Consider the following 17,960-nt stretch of genomic DNA (forward strand, 5'->3'; position numbering starts at 1 on the left):
TGACTGTATAAAAAAATATTTACTATTGTTTTTTAATAATGAAAAATCTATAGTATAAAGTGTATCACAGTATATTTTGCAATTTCTGTAAATTTAATCTTTAGCAATTTAGTATAGAGGTCTTTATGTAAATTTGTTTTATACAATGTCCTACTAAAATCAATAAATTATAAAAGCTCTATCTATGAGATTGCAAACCTAAGATACTACTTTGCTAGACTCTAGCTTTGTGTGTCTGGTAGCACTGGAGGGAAGATAGTATATCTATTGAGACGTCTTAGTTCATTTTCTTTCATTTATGAAGGTGGTGCTACAGTTTGATTTTCTCTTTTAGCCCTTGACACCCATCTCCACTGGGGTTGGTGCCCTGTAATAAATGTCCCACGATTTGACCTTTTATATATGCATCGTAAAATCAGGCAGATGGTGTAGTTTATGGCTAACGGGCAAGAATTTCTCCATTTGAAGCTGGTTTTTTTTTTTTTCCACAACTAATCCATTACCAGATATGCTACATGCCATTTTATCTGATGCATCCTTACAAGGTAACGAGGAAGTTTACTAAAATAATTTCTAATATGTTTTTGAGAAAAAAATCCCAAAGTTTAATTGTAATAATTAAACAGCTAACATTGAATACATTGAGTTATGTTAGCGCGTTTCCTGGGTATCTTGCATCACTGTTTCAGTGTTAAGGCTTCTGTCATAAACTAATGTAATTCAAAAGTGGTCAAGTAGAGAATGAAACTATAAAAAATGCAAAATCACTTATGTTATGCTCGAAAGTAATAACATTTTTATTTGATATTTCTGAAGAAAAACTGAAAACTCACCTGTGACTGAGCTGCATCTGAGTTCATGATCATTTTAATATTGTAGAAAAACATTTATTGCTTACTTCTTACCCCTGTGTATGAGACTTCCTTTTCTAAAAGGTGGTAGATTAAATACAATAAAAAAAGAGTAGGTCTCTGAGTTATTTAGGAATAGATGGGTTTTGCCATGATGCTAATTACATATATATTATCTGAATCATATGTCAAAGTTTTCTAGTTGGACCAATCCAAATGTGTAGTATCAAGTAATGTAGAAATTATGATCAAGTTTATCTTAGATACTGAGTATATTTGTAAAAAATGAGTAACAAACATTTTTTCTAGTTCTTACTCTATACAAAATAAGACATACCGTATTTTGAGATTCTTCTAGCTCTAGAGGTCTAATATCTATGGGTAAATAATTTTATTATTTATAAGGAAGTCAAAAAAGTTGAAATTTTAGACTCTGAAGTGCATCCTCATAGTGTTGAAATAAATACATTTCTTAAAACAGTACAAATATCATAACACACTTTTTCACCTAAAAAATATTAGTGCTTATTTTATATTACATACTAAAATAGCATGTGCATATAGATATTGTTCTTGTTTAGTCACTAAGTTGTGTCCAGCTCCTTTGTGACCCCATGGACTGTAGCCCACCAAGCTCCTCGGACCATGGGAGTTCCCAGGCAAGAACACTGGAGTGGGTTGCCATTTCCTTCTCCAGGGGATCTTCCCCATCCAGGGACTGAATCTGCATCTCCTGCATTAGCAGGTGGATTCTTTACCACTGAGCCACTAGTATTAGTGACAGGCTAAAGACAGGGCAACTCTTACTCAGAAAACTATTACTCTACTGAGTTTTCTCAATAGAACAGTTTAGAGAAATAGTGACTTTACATATTTGTAATAATAATCCAGTTAACTTTAAAAATTCACATGTGGATATGGTGTTAAGTCAGTACTAATATTCTTCTACAATCAAGATATTAGGCAATTCTAATTATATAAGATTGCTTCAGATGAGAGTCTTTTGACATCCTATTTTTTAGCCAGACTATTATTCTTTTGACATATATTTTCAGACCTAAGAAAGATATACATTTTCCATATTATCAATGACAAATCCTATTTCATTCTACATTTATATTTTTCCTGTTTATATTTGCTGTGTAGATATTTCAAATAGTGGTGTGATATCTGCCTTATACTTCTTGTAAGTATCTCTACTTTTCTATATAAGGTGCAAGAGTGAAGTAATCTAATGACAAATGAAAGGCATGTGCTTATATAATTAGAAGCAGAAGCTGAAAGGTGCTCTTTACAATTCCTAGTATACATAAGATACTCAAAGTTAGATACTTTTAAAAATCATTCATACCATTTTTTAATAAAATTCAGTTAACAGGTAAGCATTTGCTGATGTTGTGGTGGGTTTTCTCTTCCCCAGGTACTGGGAGATCGGTGGGCAAACATCTGTAGGTGGACTGAAGATCGCTGGGTTCTTTTACAAGATGTTCTTCTCAAATGGCAACGTTTTACTGAAGAGCAGGTGAGTTGCATGGGGGATAGTGTATCAGTGAAAGAGAAGGAGAGATGTTAAATGGGTACATAAAAATATATGATGTACTTTAATAATTATTCTTCTTTCTCTTTTGAAATTATTTTATTTCTTTCAGTGCCTTTTTAGTACATGGCTTTCAGATAAAGAAGATGCAGTGAACAAGATTCCCACAACTGGCTTTAAGGATCAAAGTGAAATGTTATCAAGTCTTCAAAAACTGGCCGTATGTATTCTTTAGCTATTGATATTATTAAAAAAAAAAGTAGTCTCTACTAACATCCTTATTTGGTCTTTCTAATGTTTAAATCTTAAACATAATATTCATTTTTCTTTCTTATATCAGTCTCTTTACTTATATTGTTACTTGTCTTAATTAAAATAGGAAAAGATGATTGCGGGAAAGATTGAAGGCAGAAGTAGAAGGGAGCAATAGGGGATGCCGTGGTTGGATGGCATCATTGACTCAATGGCCATGAATCTGAGCAAACTCCAGGAGATAGAGAAAGACAGGGAAGCCTGGCATGCTGCAGTCCATGGGGTTGCAAAGAGTCAGACACAACTGAACAACAACAAATAGTATTGCTCTCCTCACATAGTAGAAAGAGAAACTCTAATGTCTCTGCCTTTTCTTACAAGGTCATGAATCCCATCATAGGGGCTTCACTGTCATCAGTTCAGTTCAATCGTTCAGTCATGTCCGACTCTTTGTGACCCCATGAACTGCAGCATGCCAGGCCTCCCTGTCCATCACCAACTCCCAGAGTCTACCCAAACCCATGTCCATTGTGTCAGTGATGCCATCCAACCATCTCATCCTCCATCGTCCCCTTCTCCTGCTTCCCTCAATCTTTCCTAGCATCAGGGTCTTTTCAAATGAGTCAGCTCTTCACATGTCATAAATTATTCACTGTCATAAACTCATCTAAACCTAATTACCTCCCGATGGCCCAATGTCTTAATACCATGATATTGGAGGGTATAGAATTTCTATATATATATATTTTGGGGACACAATCATTTAGATCATATCATTATACCCCTGGACTCTCAAAATGTGTGTCTTTCTCACATGCGAAATATATTTATCCCATCTGAACAGACCCAAAATAACTTATATAGTCCCAATATCAACTCTTCAGCATATATTGTAAAGTTCAAAGTCTCATCATTTAAATCAAATAAGACTCAAGGTCTGAGGCTGAGCTCTCCAACTATGAACCTGTGAAACCAGACTAGTTATATGTTTCCAAAATAGTGGTGTGACAGGTATAGGATAGGTATTTCCATTCGAAAAGGGGAAAATAGCAAGGGAGGAAGGGGAGACAGGCCACACGTAAGTCTAAAACAGAGCAAGAACCATTCTGTACGTTCCTAATGCTTGAGAACATTCCTCTTTGGACTGATTCTCTGCACTCCAGGGCTGCCAAAGTGGCACCATCACCCCCAGAATTCCACAATATGGCCTTGCCTCTTCAGCATCACAGTGCACTGCCCACCCACATGGCTCTCTGCTGCAGTCCCACTCACAGGACTCCCTGTCGTGGCTGCTCCTGAGGCACTAGGTGGTGGCATCGTGCATGCCTGTCCCCCCAAACCTGAGAGGTGGCCCCACCCTTTGAAACCCAGGAGGAACTGGCTCTGCCATTTGGGCCTACGGTAGGGGTGGCGGCCCTGATGTCTTTGTATCACCTATATCATTCTTCTCTTTTCTTGATGGGAAGAATGCATGTGTTCACAGCCTTCCTTCAATCCATCCAGTTTTTTTTGTTTCCATTAGTCCCAGCTGGCAGTTTCTATTAGTATATTACAGTATCCATGGCTTCATAGTCATGTATCCATAATGTATACATCTGTACCCTGGCTTCTGATCAGAGAGCTGATTAGGTCTCTAGTTCACATCCACACTAATATCCTCATCAAATAGTAGATCAACCACACCCATTAGTGTTCACATCTAAACATCCTTTCTCATTTTTTTTCCAATGTGGATATAGACTGAGAATTTTCCAAATCCGTAAGTTCCAGTTCATTTTTGTTAAACGGTTCCTTCTTCAACTGATTTTTCTCTTCTTGCGTTTTTACCTTAAGCATTCAGATGAAACCATGATGTTCCTTTCACACTTTGCTTAAATATTTCCCAAAGACATCAGATTTCTTAACTAAATATCCCATTTCATCATGCACAAGTTCTACCTTCTACAAAATACTAGAACATTAACACAACTCAGTCAAGTTCATTGCCACTTTATAACAAGGATTGTCTTCTCTCCCTTGGCCAATATGTTCCTTACTTTGTCTGAGACCCCAACAGAATGGCCTTTACCATCCATATTTACACCAACATGCTATTCATGATTATTTATGTATTCTCTAAAAAGATGGAAACTTTCTTTCCAGCTCTCCTTTTTTCTCCCTGAGTCCTCACCAGAGGACTTTTTTCTCCCTGAGTCCTCACCAGAGTTGCCCTTCATGGCAATCTTGACATTCTCAAGCATGTACCTCAAAACTCTTTCACCCTCTACCCATGACCCAGTTCAAAGCTGTTTCTGCATTTTTAGGTATTTGTTACAAGAGACACCAGTTCTTGTTCCCAATTCCTATCTTAGTCTGCTTGTGCTGCTGTAATAAAATGCCACAGATTGATGACTTTAACAGTAGATATTTATTTCTTATAGTTCTAGAAATAGGGCAGAACAATATCAAGGTGCTGGAAGATTTGGTTGTTGGTGAGGGCCTCTTCCTGGTGAGACAGAGGAAGCTCTGGTATCCCTTCTTTTTTGTATGAGGGCACTAATCACAGGAGACATAAAAGGCTCAGGATCAATCCCTGGGTTGGGAAGATCCCTTGGAAGAGAGCCTGACAACCCACTCTGGCATTCCTGCCTGAAGAATCCCATGGACATAGAAGCCTGGTGGACCACAGTCTAGCGTCACAAAGAGTCAGACACAACTAAAGCGACTTAGAACACAAGAAGAATCCTACCATGGGGGCCCTACTGTCATGACCTCATCTAAGCATCATTACCTTCCCAAAGCTCCACCTCCTAATATGATAACATTGGAAGGTTAGGCCTTCAAAATATGAATTTTGGAAGGACATAAATATTGATTTTATAATATGTAGGTAAAGTTTGAACTTTGTGTTTTGAAACAGGATTGTACTCTTTGAAAAAGTATAACATACCTGGAATAAGATTATAGTAAAAATTTTAAATATAGCACTGAAAAGTACCTGTGAATGTTCTGTAAAATTATAAATAGTATAGTTCTAGAATAAACTTAAGTTTCATAAATCTAATATGTCTAAAATAAACTTCATTAGATTCTCTGAGAAATACAAGAGTAGCACAAGAAATAATTATCCTCACATAGAAGGGGCTTATATCATGTTTTGGAAAATAAGAAAAACATTAAAGCAAACAAAATGGCATTGATTATAGCACCCATATATTTTTTTAAAAATTTAATTGGAAGCTAATTACTTTACAATATTGTGGTTTTTGCCATACATTCACATGAATCAGCCATGGGTGGACATGTGTTCCCCATCCTGAACCCCCCTCCCACCTCACTCCCCATCCCATCCCTCAGGGTCATCACGGTTCACCAGCCCTGAGCACCCTGTCTCATGCGTCAAACCTGAACTGGCAATCTATTTCACATATGGTAATATACATGTTTCAATGCTATTCTCTCAAGTCATCCCACCCTCGCCTTCTCCTACAGAGTCCAAAAGTCTGTTCTTTACATCTGTGTCTCTCGCTGTTTCACATATAGGGTCATTGTTACCATCTTTCTAAATTATATATATATATGTTTTAATATACTGTATTGGTGTTTTTCTTTTTGACTTACTTTGCTTTGTATAATAGGCTCCAGTTTCATCCACCTTATTAGAACTGATTCAAATGCATTATTTTTAATAGCTGAGTAATATTCCATTGTGTATATGTACCACAGCTTTCTTATCCATTTGTCTGCTGATGGACATCTAGGTTGCTTCCATGTCCTGGCTGTTACAAATACTGCTGTGATGAACATTGGGGTACACATGTCTCTTTCAATTCTGGTTTCCTTGATGTATATGCCCAGCAATGGGATTTCTGGGTCTTATGGCAGTTCTATTTTCAGTTTTTTAAGGAATCTCCACACTGTTCTCCATAGTGGCTGTACTAGTTTGCATTCCCACCGACAATGTAAGAGGGTTCCCTTTTTTCCGCACCCTCTCCAGCATTTCTTGTTTGTAGACTTTTGGATAGCAGCTATTCTGACAGGTGTGAGATGGTACCTCATTATGGTTTTGATTTGCATTTCTCTGATAATGAGTGATGCTGAGTATCTTTTCATGTGTTTGTTAGCCATTTGTATGTCTTCTTTGGAGAAATGTCTATTTAGTTCTTTGGCCCATTTTTTGATTGGGTCACTTATTTTTCTGGAATTGAGCAGCAGGAGTTGCTTGCATATTTTTGAGATTAATTCTTTGTCATTTGCTTCATTTGCTATTATTTTCTCCCATCCTGAAGGCTGTCTTTTCACCTTGCTTATAGTTGCCTTCATTGTGCAAAAGCTTTTAAGTTTAATTAGGTCCCATTTGTTTATTTTTGCTTTTATTTCCTTTACTCTGGGAGGTGGGTCATAGAGGATCCTGCTGTGATTTATGTCAGAGAGTGTTTTGCCTATATTTTCCTCTAGGAGTTTCATAATTTCTGGTCTTACATTTAGATCTTTAAACCATTTTAAACTTATTTTTGTGTATGATATTAGAAAGTGTTCTAGTTTCCTTCTTTTACAGGTGGTTAACGAGTTTTCTCAGCACCACTTGTTAAAGAGATTGTCTTTTCTCCATTGTATATTCTTGCCTCCTTTGTCAAAGATAAGGTGTCCATAGGTGCATGGATTTATCTCTGGGCTTTCTATTTTGTTCCATTAATCTATATTTCTGTCTTTGTGCCAGTACCATACTGTCTTGATGACTGTGGCTTTGTAGTAGAGCCTGAAGTCAGGCAAGTTGATTCCTCCAGTTCCATTCTTCTTTCTCAGGATTGCTTTGGCTATTCGAGGTTTTTTGTATTTCCATACAAATTGTAAAATTGTTCTAGCTCTGTGAAAAATACCATTGATAGCTTGATAGGGATTGCACTGAATCTATAGATTGCTTTGGGTAGTATACTCATTTTCACTATATTGACTCTTCTGATCCATGAACATGGTATATTTCTCCATCTATTAGTGTCCTCTTTGATTTCTTTCACCAGTATTTTATAGTTTTCTATAAATAGGTCTTTTGTTTCTTTAGGTAGATATATTCCTGAGTATTTTATTCTTTTCGTTGCAATGGTGAATGGAATTGTTTCCTTAATTTCTCTTTCTGTTTTCTCATTGTTAGTGTATAGGAATGCAAGGGATTTCTGTGTGTTGGTTTTATATCCTGAAATTTTACTATATTCATTGATTAGTTCTAGTAATTTTCTGGAGGAGTCTTTAGGGTTTTCTATGTAGAGGATCATGTCATCTGCAAACAGTGATAGTTTTACTTCTTCTTTTCCAATTTGGATTCCTTTTATTTCTTTTTCTGCTCTGATTGCTGTGGCCAAAACTTCCAAAACTATGTTGAATAGTAGTAGTGAGAGTGGGCACCCTTGTCTGTTCCTTACTTTAGGGGAAATGCTTTCAATTTTTCACCTTTGGAGATAATGTGTCCTGTTGGTTTATCATATATAGCTTTTATTATGTTGAGATATGTTCCTTCTATGCCTGCTTTCTGGAGGCTTTTTATCATAAATGGATGTTTAATTTTGTCACAGGCTTTCTCTGCATTTATTGAGATAATCATATGGTTTATATCTTTCAATTTGTTAATGTGGTGTACCACATTGACTGATTTGCGAATAGTGAAGAATCCTTGTTTTATGGGATAAAGCCCACATGGTCATTATGTATGATCTTTTTAATATGTTGTTGGATTCTGTTTGCTAGAATTGTGTTAAGGATTTTGCACTATGTTCACCGGTGATATTGGCCTGTAGTTTTTTTATGTGGCATCTTTGTCTGGTTTTGTTATTAGGGTGATGTTGGCCTCATAGGATGAGTCTGGCAGTTTACCTTCCTCTGCAATTTTCTGGAAGAGTTTGAGTAGGATAGGTGTTAGCTCTTCTCTCAATTTTTGGTAGAATTCAGCTGTGAAGCCATCTGATCCTGGGCTTCTGTTTGCTGGAAGATTTCTGATTACAGTTTTGATTTCTTTGCTTGTGATGTGTCTCTTAAGATTTTCTGTTTTTTCCTGGTTGAGTTTTGGAAAGTTATACTTTTCTAAGAATTTGTCCATTTTTTCCAAGTTGTCCATTTTATTGGCATATAGTTGCTGATAGTAGTCTCTTATGATCCTTTGTATTTCTGTGTTGTCTCTTGTAATTTCTCCATTTTCATTTCTAATTTTGTTGATTTATTTCTTCTCCCTTTGTTTCATGATGAGTCCGGCTAATGGTTTGTCTAGTTTATTTATCTTCTCAAAGAACCAGTTTTTAGCTTTGTTGATTTTGGCTATAGTCTCCTTTGTTTCTTTTGCATTTAATTCTGCCCTAATTTTTATGATTTCTTTCCTTCTACTAACCCTGGGGTGCTTCATTTCTTCTTTTTCTAGTTGCTTTAGGTGTAGAGTTAGGTTATTTATTTGATTTTTTTTCCGTTTCTTGAAGTAGGCTTCTATTGTTATGAACCTTCCCCTTCAGTTCAGTTCAGTTCAGTCACTCAGTCATGTGTGACTCTTTGCGACCCCATGAATCACTGCACACCAGGCTTCCCTGTCCATCACCAACTCCCGGAGTTCACCCAGACTCATGTCCATTGAGTCAGTGATGCCATCCAGCCATCTCATCCTCTGTCGTCCCCTTCTCCTCCTGCCCCCAATCCCTCCCAGCATCAGAGTCTTTTCCAATGAGTCAACTCTTTGCCTGAGGTGGCCAAAGTACTGGAGTTTCAGCTTTAGCATCATTCCTTCCAAAGAAACCCAGGGCTGATCTCCTTCAGAATGGACTGGTTGGATCTCCTTGCAGTCCAAGGGACTCTCAAGAGTCTTCTCCAACACCACAGTTCAGAAGCATCAATTCTTTGGCGCTCAGCCTTCTTCACTGTCCAACTCTCACATCCATACATGACCACAGGAAAAAACATAGCCTTAACTAGATGGACCTTAGTCGGGGGAATCCCATAGATTTTGGGTTGTTGTGTTTTCATTTTCATTCATTTCTTTGCATATTTAGTTTCTTTTGTGATTTGTTGGCTATTCAGAAGTGTGTTGTTTAGCTTCCATATGTTTGTATTTTTAATAGTTCTTTCCCTGTAGTTGACATCTAATCTTACTGCATTGTGATCAGAAAAGATGCTTGAGATGATTTCAATTTTTTTGAATTTACCAAGTCTAGATTTATGGCCCAGGATGTTATCTATCTTGGAGAAGGTTCTGTGTACACTTGAGAAAAAGGTGAAATTCATTGTTTTAGATATAGATATCAATTAGGTCTAACTGGTCCATTGTATCATTTAAAGTTTGTATTTCCTTGCTAATTTTCTGTTTAGTTCATCTATCCATAAGTGTGAGTAGGGTACTAACATCTCTCACTATTACTGTGTTACTGTTAATGTCCTGTTTCATATTTGTTAGCATTTGCCTTACATATTGCTGTGCTCATATTTGAGTGCATATATATTTATAATTGTTATGTCTTCTTCTTGGATTGATACTTTGATCATTATGTAGTGTCCTTCTTTGTCTCTTTTCATGGCCTTTATTTCAAAGTCTATTTTATCTGATATGAATATTGCTATTCCTGCTTTCTTTTGGTCTCCATTTGCATGAAATATCTTTTTCCAGCCCTTCACTTTCAGTTTGTGTGTGTCCCTAGGTTTGTGGTGGGTCTCTTGTAGACAGCATATATAGGGGTCTTGTTTTTGTATCCATTCAGCCAGTCTTTGTCTTTTGGTTGCAGCATTCAGCCCATTTACATTTAAGGTAATTATTGAGAAGTATGATCCCATTGCCATTTACTTTGTTGTTTTGGGTTTGCGTTTATACACCTTTTCTGTATTTCCTGTCTAGAGTGATCCTTTAGCATTTGCTGAAGAGCTGGTTTGGTGGTGTTGAATTCTCTGAGGTTTTGCTTGTCTGTAAAGCTTTTGATTTCTCCTTCATATTTGAATGAGATCCTTGCTGGGTACAGCAATCTGGGTTGTAGGTTTTTCTCTTTCATAACTCTAAGTTTGTGCTGCCATTCCCTTATGGCTTGAAGAGTTTCTATTGAAAGATCAGATGTTATCCTTATGGGAATCCCTTTGTGATTTTTTTGTTGTTTTTCCCTTGCTGCTTTTAATATTTGTTCTTTGTGTTTGATCTTCATTATTTTGATTAATATGTGTCTTGGGGTGTTTGCCTTGGGTTTATCCTGTTTGGGACTCTGTGGGTTTCTTGGACTTGGGTGGCTATTTCCTTCCCCATATTAGGGAAGTTTTCAACTATTATCTCCTCAAGTATTTTCTTATGGCCTTTCTTTTTGTCTTCTTCTTCTGGGACTCCTGTGATTTGAATGTTGGGGCATTTAATATTGTCCCAGAGGTCTCTGAGGTTGTCCTCATTTCTTTTAATTCTTTTTTCCTCTCTGCTTAATTTATTTCCACCATTCTATCTTCCACCTCACTTATCCTATCTTTTGCCTCAGTTATTCTACTGTCGGTTCCCTCAAGAGTGCTTTTGATCTTAGTTATTGCATTATTCATTATTGATTGACTCTTTTTTATTTCTTCTAGGTCCTTGTTAAATTTTCTTTCATCTTCTCAATCCTTGTCTCTAGACTATTTATCTGTAACTCCATTTTGTTTTCAAGATTTTGGATCAATTTTACTATCATTTTTCTGAATTCTTTTTCATGTAGACTCCCTATCTCCTCCTCTTTTGTTTGGTTTGGTGGGCTTTTATCATGTTCCTTTACCTGCTGAATATGTCTCTGCCTTTTCATCTTGTTTAGGTTGCTGTGTTTGGGATGGCCTTTCTTTATGCTGGAAGTTTGTGGTTCCTCTTTATTGTGGAGGTTCCTCCCTGTGGGTGGGGTTGGACAAGTGGCTTTTCAAGGCTTCCTGGTTAGGGAATCTTGCCTCAGTGTTCTGGTGGGTGGAGCTGGATCTCTTCTTTCTGGAGTGCAGAGAAGTGCCCAGTAGTGAATTTTGTGGTGTCTATGGGTTTGGTGTGACTTTTGGCTGCCTGTATTTCTGTGCTCACATAACGCAGGCTATGTTCCTGCGTTGTTGGAGAATTAGCTTGGTATGTCTTACTCTGAAAGTTGTTGGCTCTTGGGTGGAGCTTGGTTTCAGTGTAGGTGTGGAGGCTTTTGGATGAGCTCTTGTCGATCAATGTTCCCTGGAGTCAGAAGTTTTGTGGTGTTCTCAAGTTTGGGATTTAAGCCTTCTACCTCTGGCTTTCAGTCTTATTCTTACAGTAGCCTCAAGACTTCTCCATCCTTACAGCACCACTGATAAAACATCTAGGTTAATGGAGAGAAGATTCTCCACAGTGAGGGATGCCCAGAAAGATTCACAGAGTTACATGGAGAAGAGAAGAGGGAGGAGGGAGATAGAGGTGACCAGGAGGAGAAGAGGAGGAATCAAAAGAGGTGAGAGCAGTTTAGCCAGTAATCAATTCCCTACTTACTTTCCACAGTCTGGAATACTCAGAGAGGTTCATGGAGTTCCTCAGAGAAGAGAAGAGAAGAGAAGAGGGAGGAAGGAGATAGTGGTGACCAGGAGGAGAGGAGGGGGAGTAAAAAGGAGAGAGACCAATCTAGCCAGTGATCAGCTCCCTAAATGTTCTCCACAGCCTGGAACACCCAAAGAGATTCACAGAATTAAGTAGAGAAGAGAAGGGGGAGGGAGGAGATAGAGGTGACCTGGTGGAGAAAAAGGAGAGTCAAAAGGGGAGAGAGCAATCAAGCCAGTAATCACACTCCTAAGTAAAAATAGGTATTGAAGATTGGATTCTTAAAGGTACAAAATTGATAACAAATACGAAAAAGCAAAGATTAAAAATCTAGAGTACATGTAAGAATTGAATCGCCAGTCTATGTCTGATGCAGGATACAGCATGCTTGGAGCTGGTGCATGGGGATGACCCAGAGAGATGTTATGGGGAGGGAGGTGGGAGGGGGGGTTCATGTTTGGGAATGCATGTAAGAATTAAAGATTTTAAAATTTAAAAAAATAAAAAATAAATAAAAAATTAAAAAAATCTAGAGTTTAGACTCTCAAAAATACAATATTAAAAGCACAAAACAAAATTACAAACGTTATAAAAAATATGAAATTTGCTTTAAAAATAGGGTCTTTCTTTTACAAGGTAATAGTAGGTTTTAAAAAGGAAAATTAAAGGAGTAATAAAGAACTTAAAAAATTTTTTAAAAATAGAAAATGATAATAGTAAAATATATCTAAGAATTTCTCTGGAGTTGTTGAGGGCAGTGTGGGGTCAGTTCAGTTTCAGATAGTTCCTTGTTCCAGCTTATACTTCTTCTCAGGGTCTATAGGTCCCTTCCAGTGTAGTCAGTGCTAACTACAGTGTTTTAGTCTGTTGCACCTGTCACTTCCAAAGTGATTCCCTCTTCTTTATCTTGGCTCTCTCTGTTTGCAAGTCTCTTTTGTGTCTAACTTCTGCCCTGACACAAGGGGGTGAAAGTGGTCATTTATTTAGGCTCACTTGTTCAGTTGTGCTGCAGGGAGGGAGGATCACTGCAAACAAATATCACTGGCATGTGGGGGGAGTGCTCGCAGGGTCTGGGCCACACTGGGTTTGCCCTTGCTCACGGTGTGTGTGCTTTTCCAGTCTACACTGCTCAGGCTCCAGGTTACTCTGCAGAGTAACTGTCTAAAGCTGGCACTGGGTTGTGGTCACTTCCCAGGTGTAAGCCACTCAGGTTCTCGGGTACTCTACAAAGTCACGGACTCAGCTGGGCCTGCGTTTTGTGCCCTTCCCAGTTCCGAGCAGCTCAGGCAATGAGGTGCTTGGTGAGCACGTGCTCCGCAGGTGGGGCAGTGATTATAGCACCCATATGTTTTGAGGGATTAACGAACTTTGGCAATAAGGGGACATCAGGGTTCATTGAGACATTTCAGTTTGAGTTGAACTGTATGGAATTTTTTTAAAAATCTACAAAGTTTCTCTTCAACTGTGAATTTTATTATTTTCCAGTAAGGGAGAGGCCAATTCAATATTTATTAAGAGCTTGATTTTTCAAGTAAAGTATTGCATAATTAGGATTTCTTTTCTATTTTTGATCAATTCTACTAAATGCTAATGTGATATTAACTGTGATATAAAACAATGGTCTATTGTAAATAATGTTTCATAACTTTACCTAAATTACTCTATTTCTGTCTGTATTGATATATATTATACATCATAATAATTAAATAATTTATTTGAACTAAACTTAAACAAATATCCTCAGTTAAATTTGTACCATATTACCAAATATTTATTTGTATCATACATTTTTGACTCCATAGTGACTAATTTTCTATAAGCTTTTAATTTAAAATAGATTCACATATGTATTACTTGTTATTACAAACTAGCTTCTCATTGATATAAATGAATCCTCAGAGAATGTGCTTTTTGAGTGATATCACTACTGAAGACAGATTTCAGAAAAGTAATCTGTCTGTCAAACAGTGCAAAAATATCAGTGATACATTTGTAATTTTGTTCTGAAACTAATGGGGAGCCATTGGGAGCTGAATAACAATCGTATTTGCATTTCCAGAGCACTCTTTGGTAGTAAGACTTTTTATAGTAAGGAGGCCAATTAAAACTGAACTAAGTAGCACTCCAGTACTCTTGCCTGGAAAATCCCATGGACGGAGGAGCCTGGTAGGCTGCAGTCCATGGGGTCGCGAAGAGTCGGACAGGACTAAGAGACTTCACTTTCCCTTTTCACTTTCATGCATTGGAGAAGGCAATGGTGACCCACTCCAGAATTCTTGCCTGGAGAATCCCAGGGATGGGGGAGCCTGGTGGGCTGCCGTCTATGGGGTCTCACAGAGTCGGCCACAACTCAAGCGACTTAGCAGCAGCAGCAGCAGCAAGTAGCACTGGGCATGAAAACAAGGAGACAGACAAGGTTATTTCAGAAGAGGAAATTGAGGCCCAGAAGAAAACACATGGCATGCATAAAGTCATAGATTAGTAGCAGAGTTAAAGTGAACACCAAGATATCCAGACTCAGGTCCAAGACTTTTAAGCTGTTTCAGAATTCATCACATTCGATTCTTTGACAGAAAAATAACTGCAGTTGAAAATTTTTGTTTTGAATAATCATGTGCCTCAATGTTGACATTTTTATATAAAAAGACATTGCTAGCTGCAGGGCCATGAAAATGCTCTCTTAGTGAAGTCTCAATAATTTTCCAATATGATTAAAATTCAAATTATGTCACTTTACTTGTGAACAAAGTGAAAATATGTTTTGTATGTCTTACCGTTTGATAGTTTAAGCCAATTAACAAAACCTGACAGCTGGTCTAGAATTTGAGGTAAAATTCCCCTGCTGACTCAGGCAGTGAGTAAGAATTTAATGTTCATTAAAATATGTCACAATCTGAGACCCAAAACAGGTACCATCTGTCACCAGTTCCTACTACATACCTAGGTATAGATACAGTGTGCTAAATCTCTCTTTTATTTACAATCAAAGTAATTTGTTTTGAAATATTACCACTAATAACCCACGGGATTTTCTCCTACTTTTCATGTGAGGTGAGAGAAGAGGAGTCAAGTATTTGATTTCCTCCTGATTCGTTTTTTAATCCAAATCATGTGGGCCTTATTATTGTTCTATCATCCAAATTGAGTTTTTATTTGGCATAAAGAATAAAAAGCAAAGGAAAGAAGAAACTGAGGTGAATTCTAAGACTGGAAGAATCAAGTAGGCTCTCGTTGGAAGGCCCAAATTAACAAGAAACAGGCTTCTGTGGAAAAGTACTATTGCTATGGCATTTGCCAGCAAAGGACAACTCTGGGAAAGTTGATGATCCAAGAGAGTGTGGTGTGCTATGGGCTTAGGTCACTATCAAGTGTCTGCAAGATAAGATGGCAGGGACAGAGTACTTATGGGAGCTTGGCAAATCCCTGTGAACAGTGCTGTTTCACCAGGACTTGCTAATTTGACCTCAGCTTCGGTGATCACCCTCAAAGAAGTCCTCCAGATAGCATCAGTGGTTCTCATGGCGTGGTCCCTAGACTAGCAGCATTGCCCAGGAACTCCTTAGAAAGGCAAATCCTTAGTACCCATCCCAGGCCTACTGATTCATAAACTCTGGAAGCATAGGGCCGAGCAGTCTTCCAGTTCACAAGCCTTCCTGGTGATTCTTATGCTCCCTTAAGATGAGAAACCCACACAGTGGATCAATCTATAACAACAGGTGATTAGAAAGAATTAGATTACTCTGTCTTGTTGTTGTTTAGTCGCTTCAGTTGTGTCTGACTCTTCGCGACTCCATGGACTATAGCCCGCCAGGCTCTTCTGGCCATGGAATTCTCCAGACAAGAATATGGGAGTGGGTTGCCATTTCCTTCTCCAGGGGATCTTCCCGATCCAGTGATTGAACCCATGTCTCCTGCATTGGCAGGCAGATTCTTTACCACTGAGCCACCAGAATACCTCTTACATATAGAAAACTACTCATAAAATAGGTACAGGATTCAGTTTTGCCAGTTTATGAGAAATTATCTTGGCATTGATCTCTGAAGTATCCATCTGATGAGAATAAGTTGATGACTTTGTGGGCTTTTTGCAAGCATACATTCTCTTTTCACTTCAAATCATCTAACCTTGACCATATAGAGCATGTTTATCTTGTCTTCTTGAGCAGCTTATCTATTACTTGCCCATTTCTACTGCTGTCCAATCTGATTTATTGCCTGTTCTTTCCTGTTTACCTTGGAGGTTTGTCCAGGTACCTCGCTTCTATGAAAATAAATTATATTTCTTCTTTCAAATGCCTAGCTGATCTCTGCCTTGCACACATTTTCTAGAGCTTCTTTTTGCCTTCTGAATTTTCTAGAACTTTAGTTCTCTGGCACTGAAAGATCTATAATCAATTCTTAGGATGCAGAAATATGTCCTTTTAATACACTAAAATTGAGTAACAACTAAATTGTAGTTATTTAATATACACAAAATCCAAGCTTAGAATAATTTCTGTCTAAGGATAGAAGGGAGAAGGTAATTCATTACTATGATGCATTGTATCTGGCACCACCATGGATTTCCTGTTTTTTTCTTGTTAGTTATGGTGTGAGAGTACTTCAGGAACTTGATGAGATGAAGAAAGACTGGGAGACAGATTGGTTCAGAGCCAACAGAGGAAACACACTGAGGCAAAACTACTATCCTGCTATCACCATTTGACAAACTAGATCTAGAATTTACCAGATAGAAGCCTTGGCTAGTACAGTGTTTTTGTCATACAGATTTGGGTAAAAATATTACTGATTTGATAATTGCACAATTTATAATAATGCTGTTTTTACTTTACCTGAGTTATTATCCCTAATTATATTCTTTAATGGGAAATTTCCCCTTTATTTTTGTAATGTTCACTAAGTGCTTCTTCTTTGGTTGATTGTTAACACAGGAGGCTCCATGTCATTTGCCACTAAATCTCTTTGTGTATCCAACTACTTTTATAGATCATCTAAGAAAACCTCTTTAGGTAACAGGAGACTACTCATAAATTTCCGATGGAAATTGTTTCCTCGTCTTCAAATTCAGCTTGTATATTTTGGTCTATTGCATTCTTTCAGGCTTAGGAAAAATAGTGAAAAGACAACTATTGAGGAGAAACTAAAAATGCATTTCAAAACTTGCTTTTATTCCCTAAAAATGGCTCACAGTAAGACTGCAATATAAAGAACACCAGGTGAAACAAATTCTGAGAAAAGGATGAACTAATTGAAGGAGACACCAGAGCCGTCTGCAGTCCAGAGCTATCAATGCAGGTGGCATGCCAAAATGAGCTACATAAAGTGTCCTTTGCAGGGGGTGGGCATATATTGATTTCTCTCTGTCAATGATACTTCAGTTCAGGAGCAATTGGTGCATCTGTTTCATGCTCGTTTATTTGCCATATGCAATGTTAGTTGTTCTTAAATAAATTTGCATTTATTTTGGAAAGATAGGTCTCACAGCTTAGTTTATGTTCATTACACTTGCTGATGCCAATGAGAGAAGATGGTAAAACGTCCATAAAATAATTCTCTCCTTTCTTTCTTCTTAGTCTGTTTTAACAAATTAAATCAGGGTCTAGCATTGGGGAGATGGAAATGGGGTTTCCCAAAGCCTAGGGTGACCTTAATGGGTAAAATGAAAGAATAAGCTGTCCTGATCTACTAATTTCACACAAGCCACTTTGTTTATTCATTTTCTATCAACCAAAGAGCATGTGTAACCTTCAATTGCTCCTAGGAACTTTGGAAATATGAATGATATAAAAATACTTCATAAAACACATAAGCATTTAGTAAATAAGCATAGTAA

At 37.6% G+C, this 17,960-nt stretch overlaps 1 protein-coding gene across 1 annotated transcript in view; it reads left to right on the forward strand.

Moving 5' to 3' along the window:
• DMD (dystrophin) overlaps positions 1-17,960 on the forward strand; it is a gene marked incomplete in the record, with an annotated part of 2,117,027 nt that overhangs the window by 681,458 nt on the left and 1,417,609 nt on the right. The window contains 2 exon segments of the mRNA XM_018043695.1: positions 2,272-2,373; positions 2,501-2,608. Coding sequence (XP_017899184.1) covers positions 2,272-2,373; positions 2,501-2,608 — 210 coding nt within the window.

The sequence above is a fragment of the Capra hircus genome, assembly GCF_001704415.2.
Source record: "Capra hircus breed San Clemente chromosome X unlocalized genomic scaffold, ASM170441v1, whole genome shotgun sequence".
NCBI classification, from domain to species: domain Eukaryota; kingdom Metazoa; phylum Chordata; class Mammalia; order Artiodactyla; family Bovidae; genus Capra; species Capra hircus.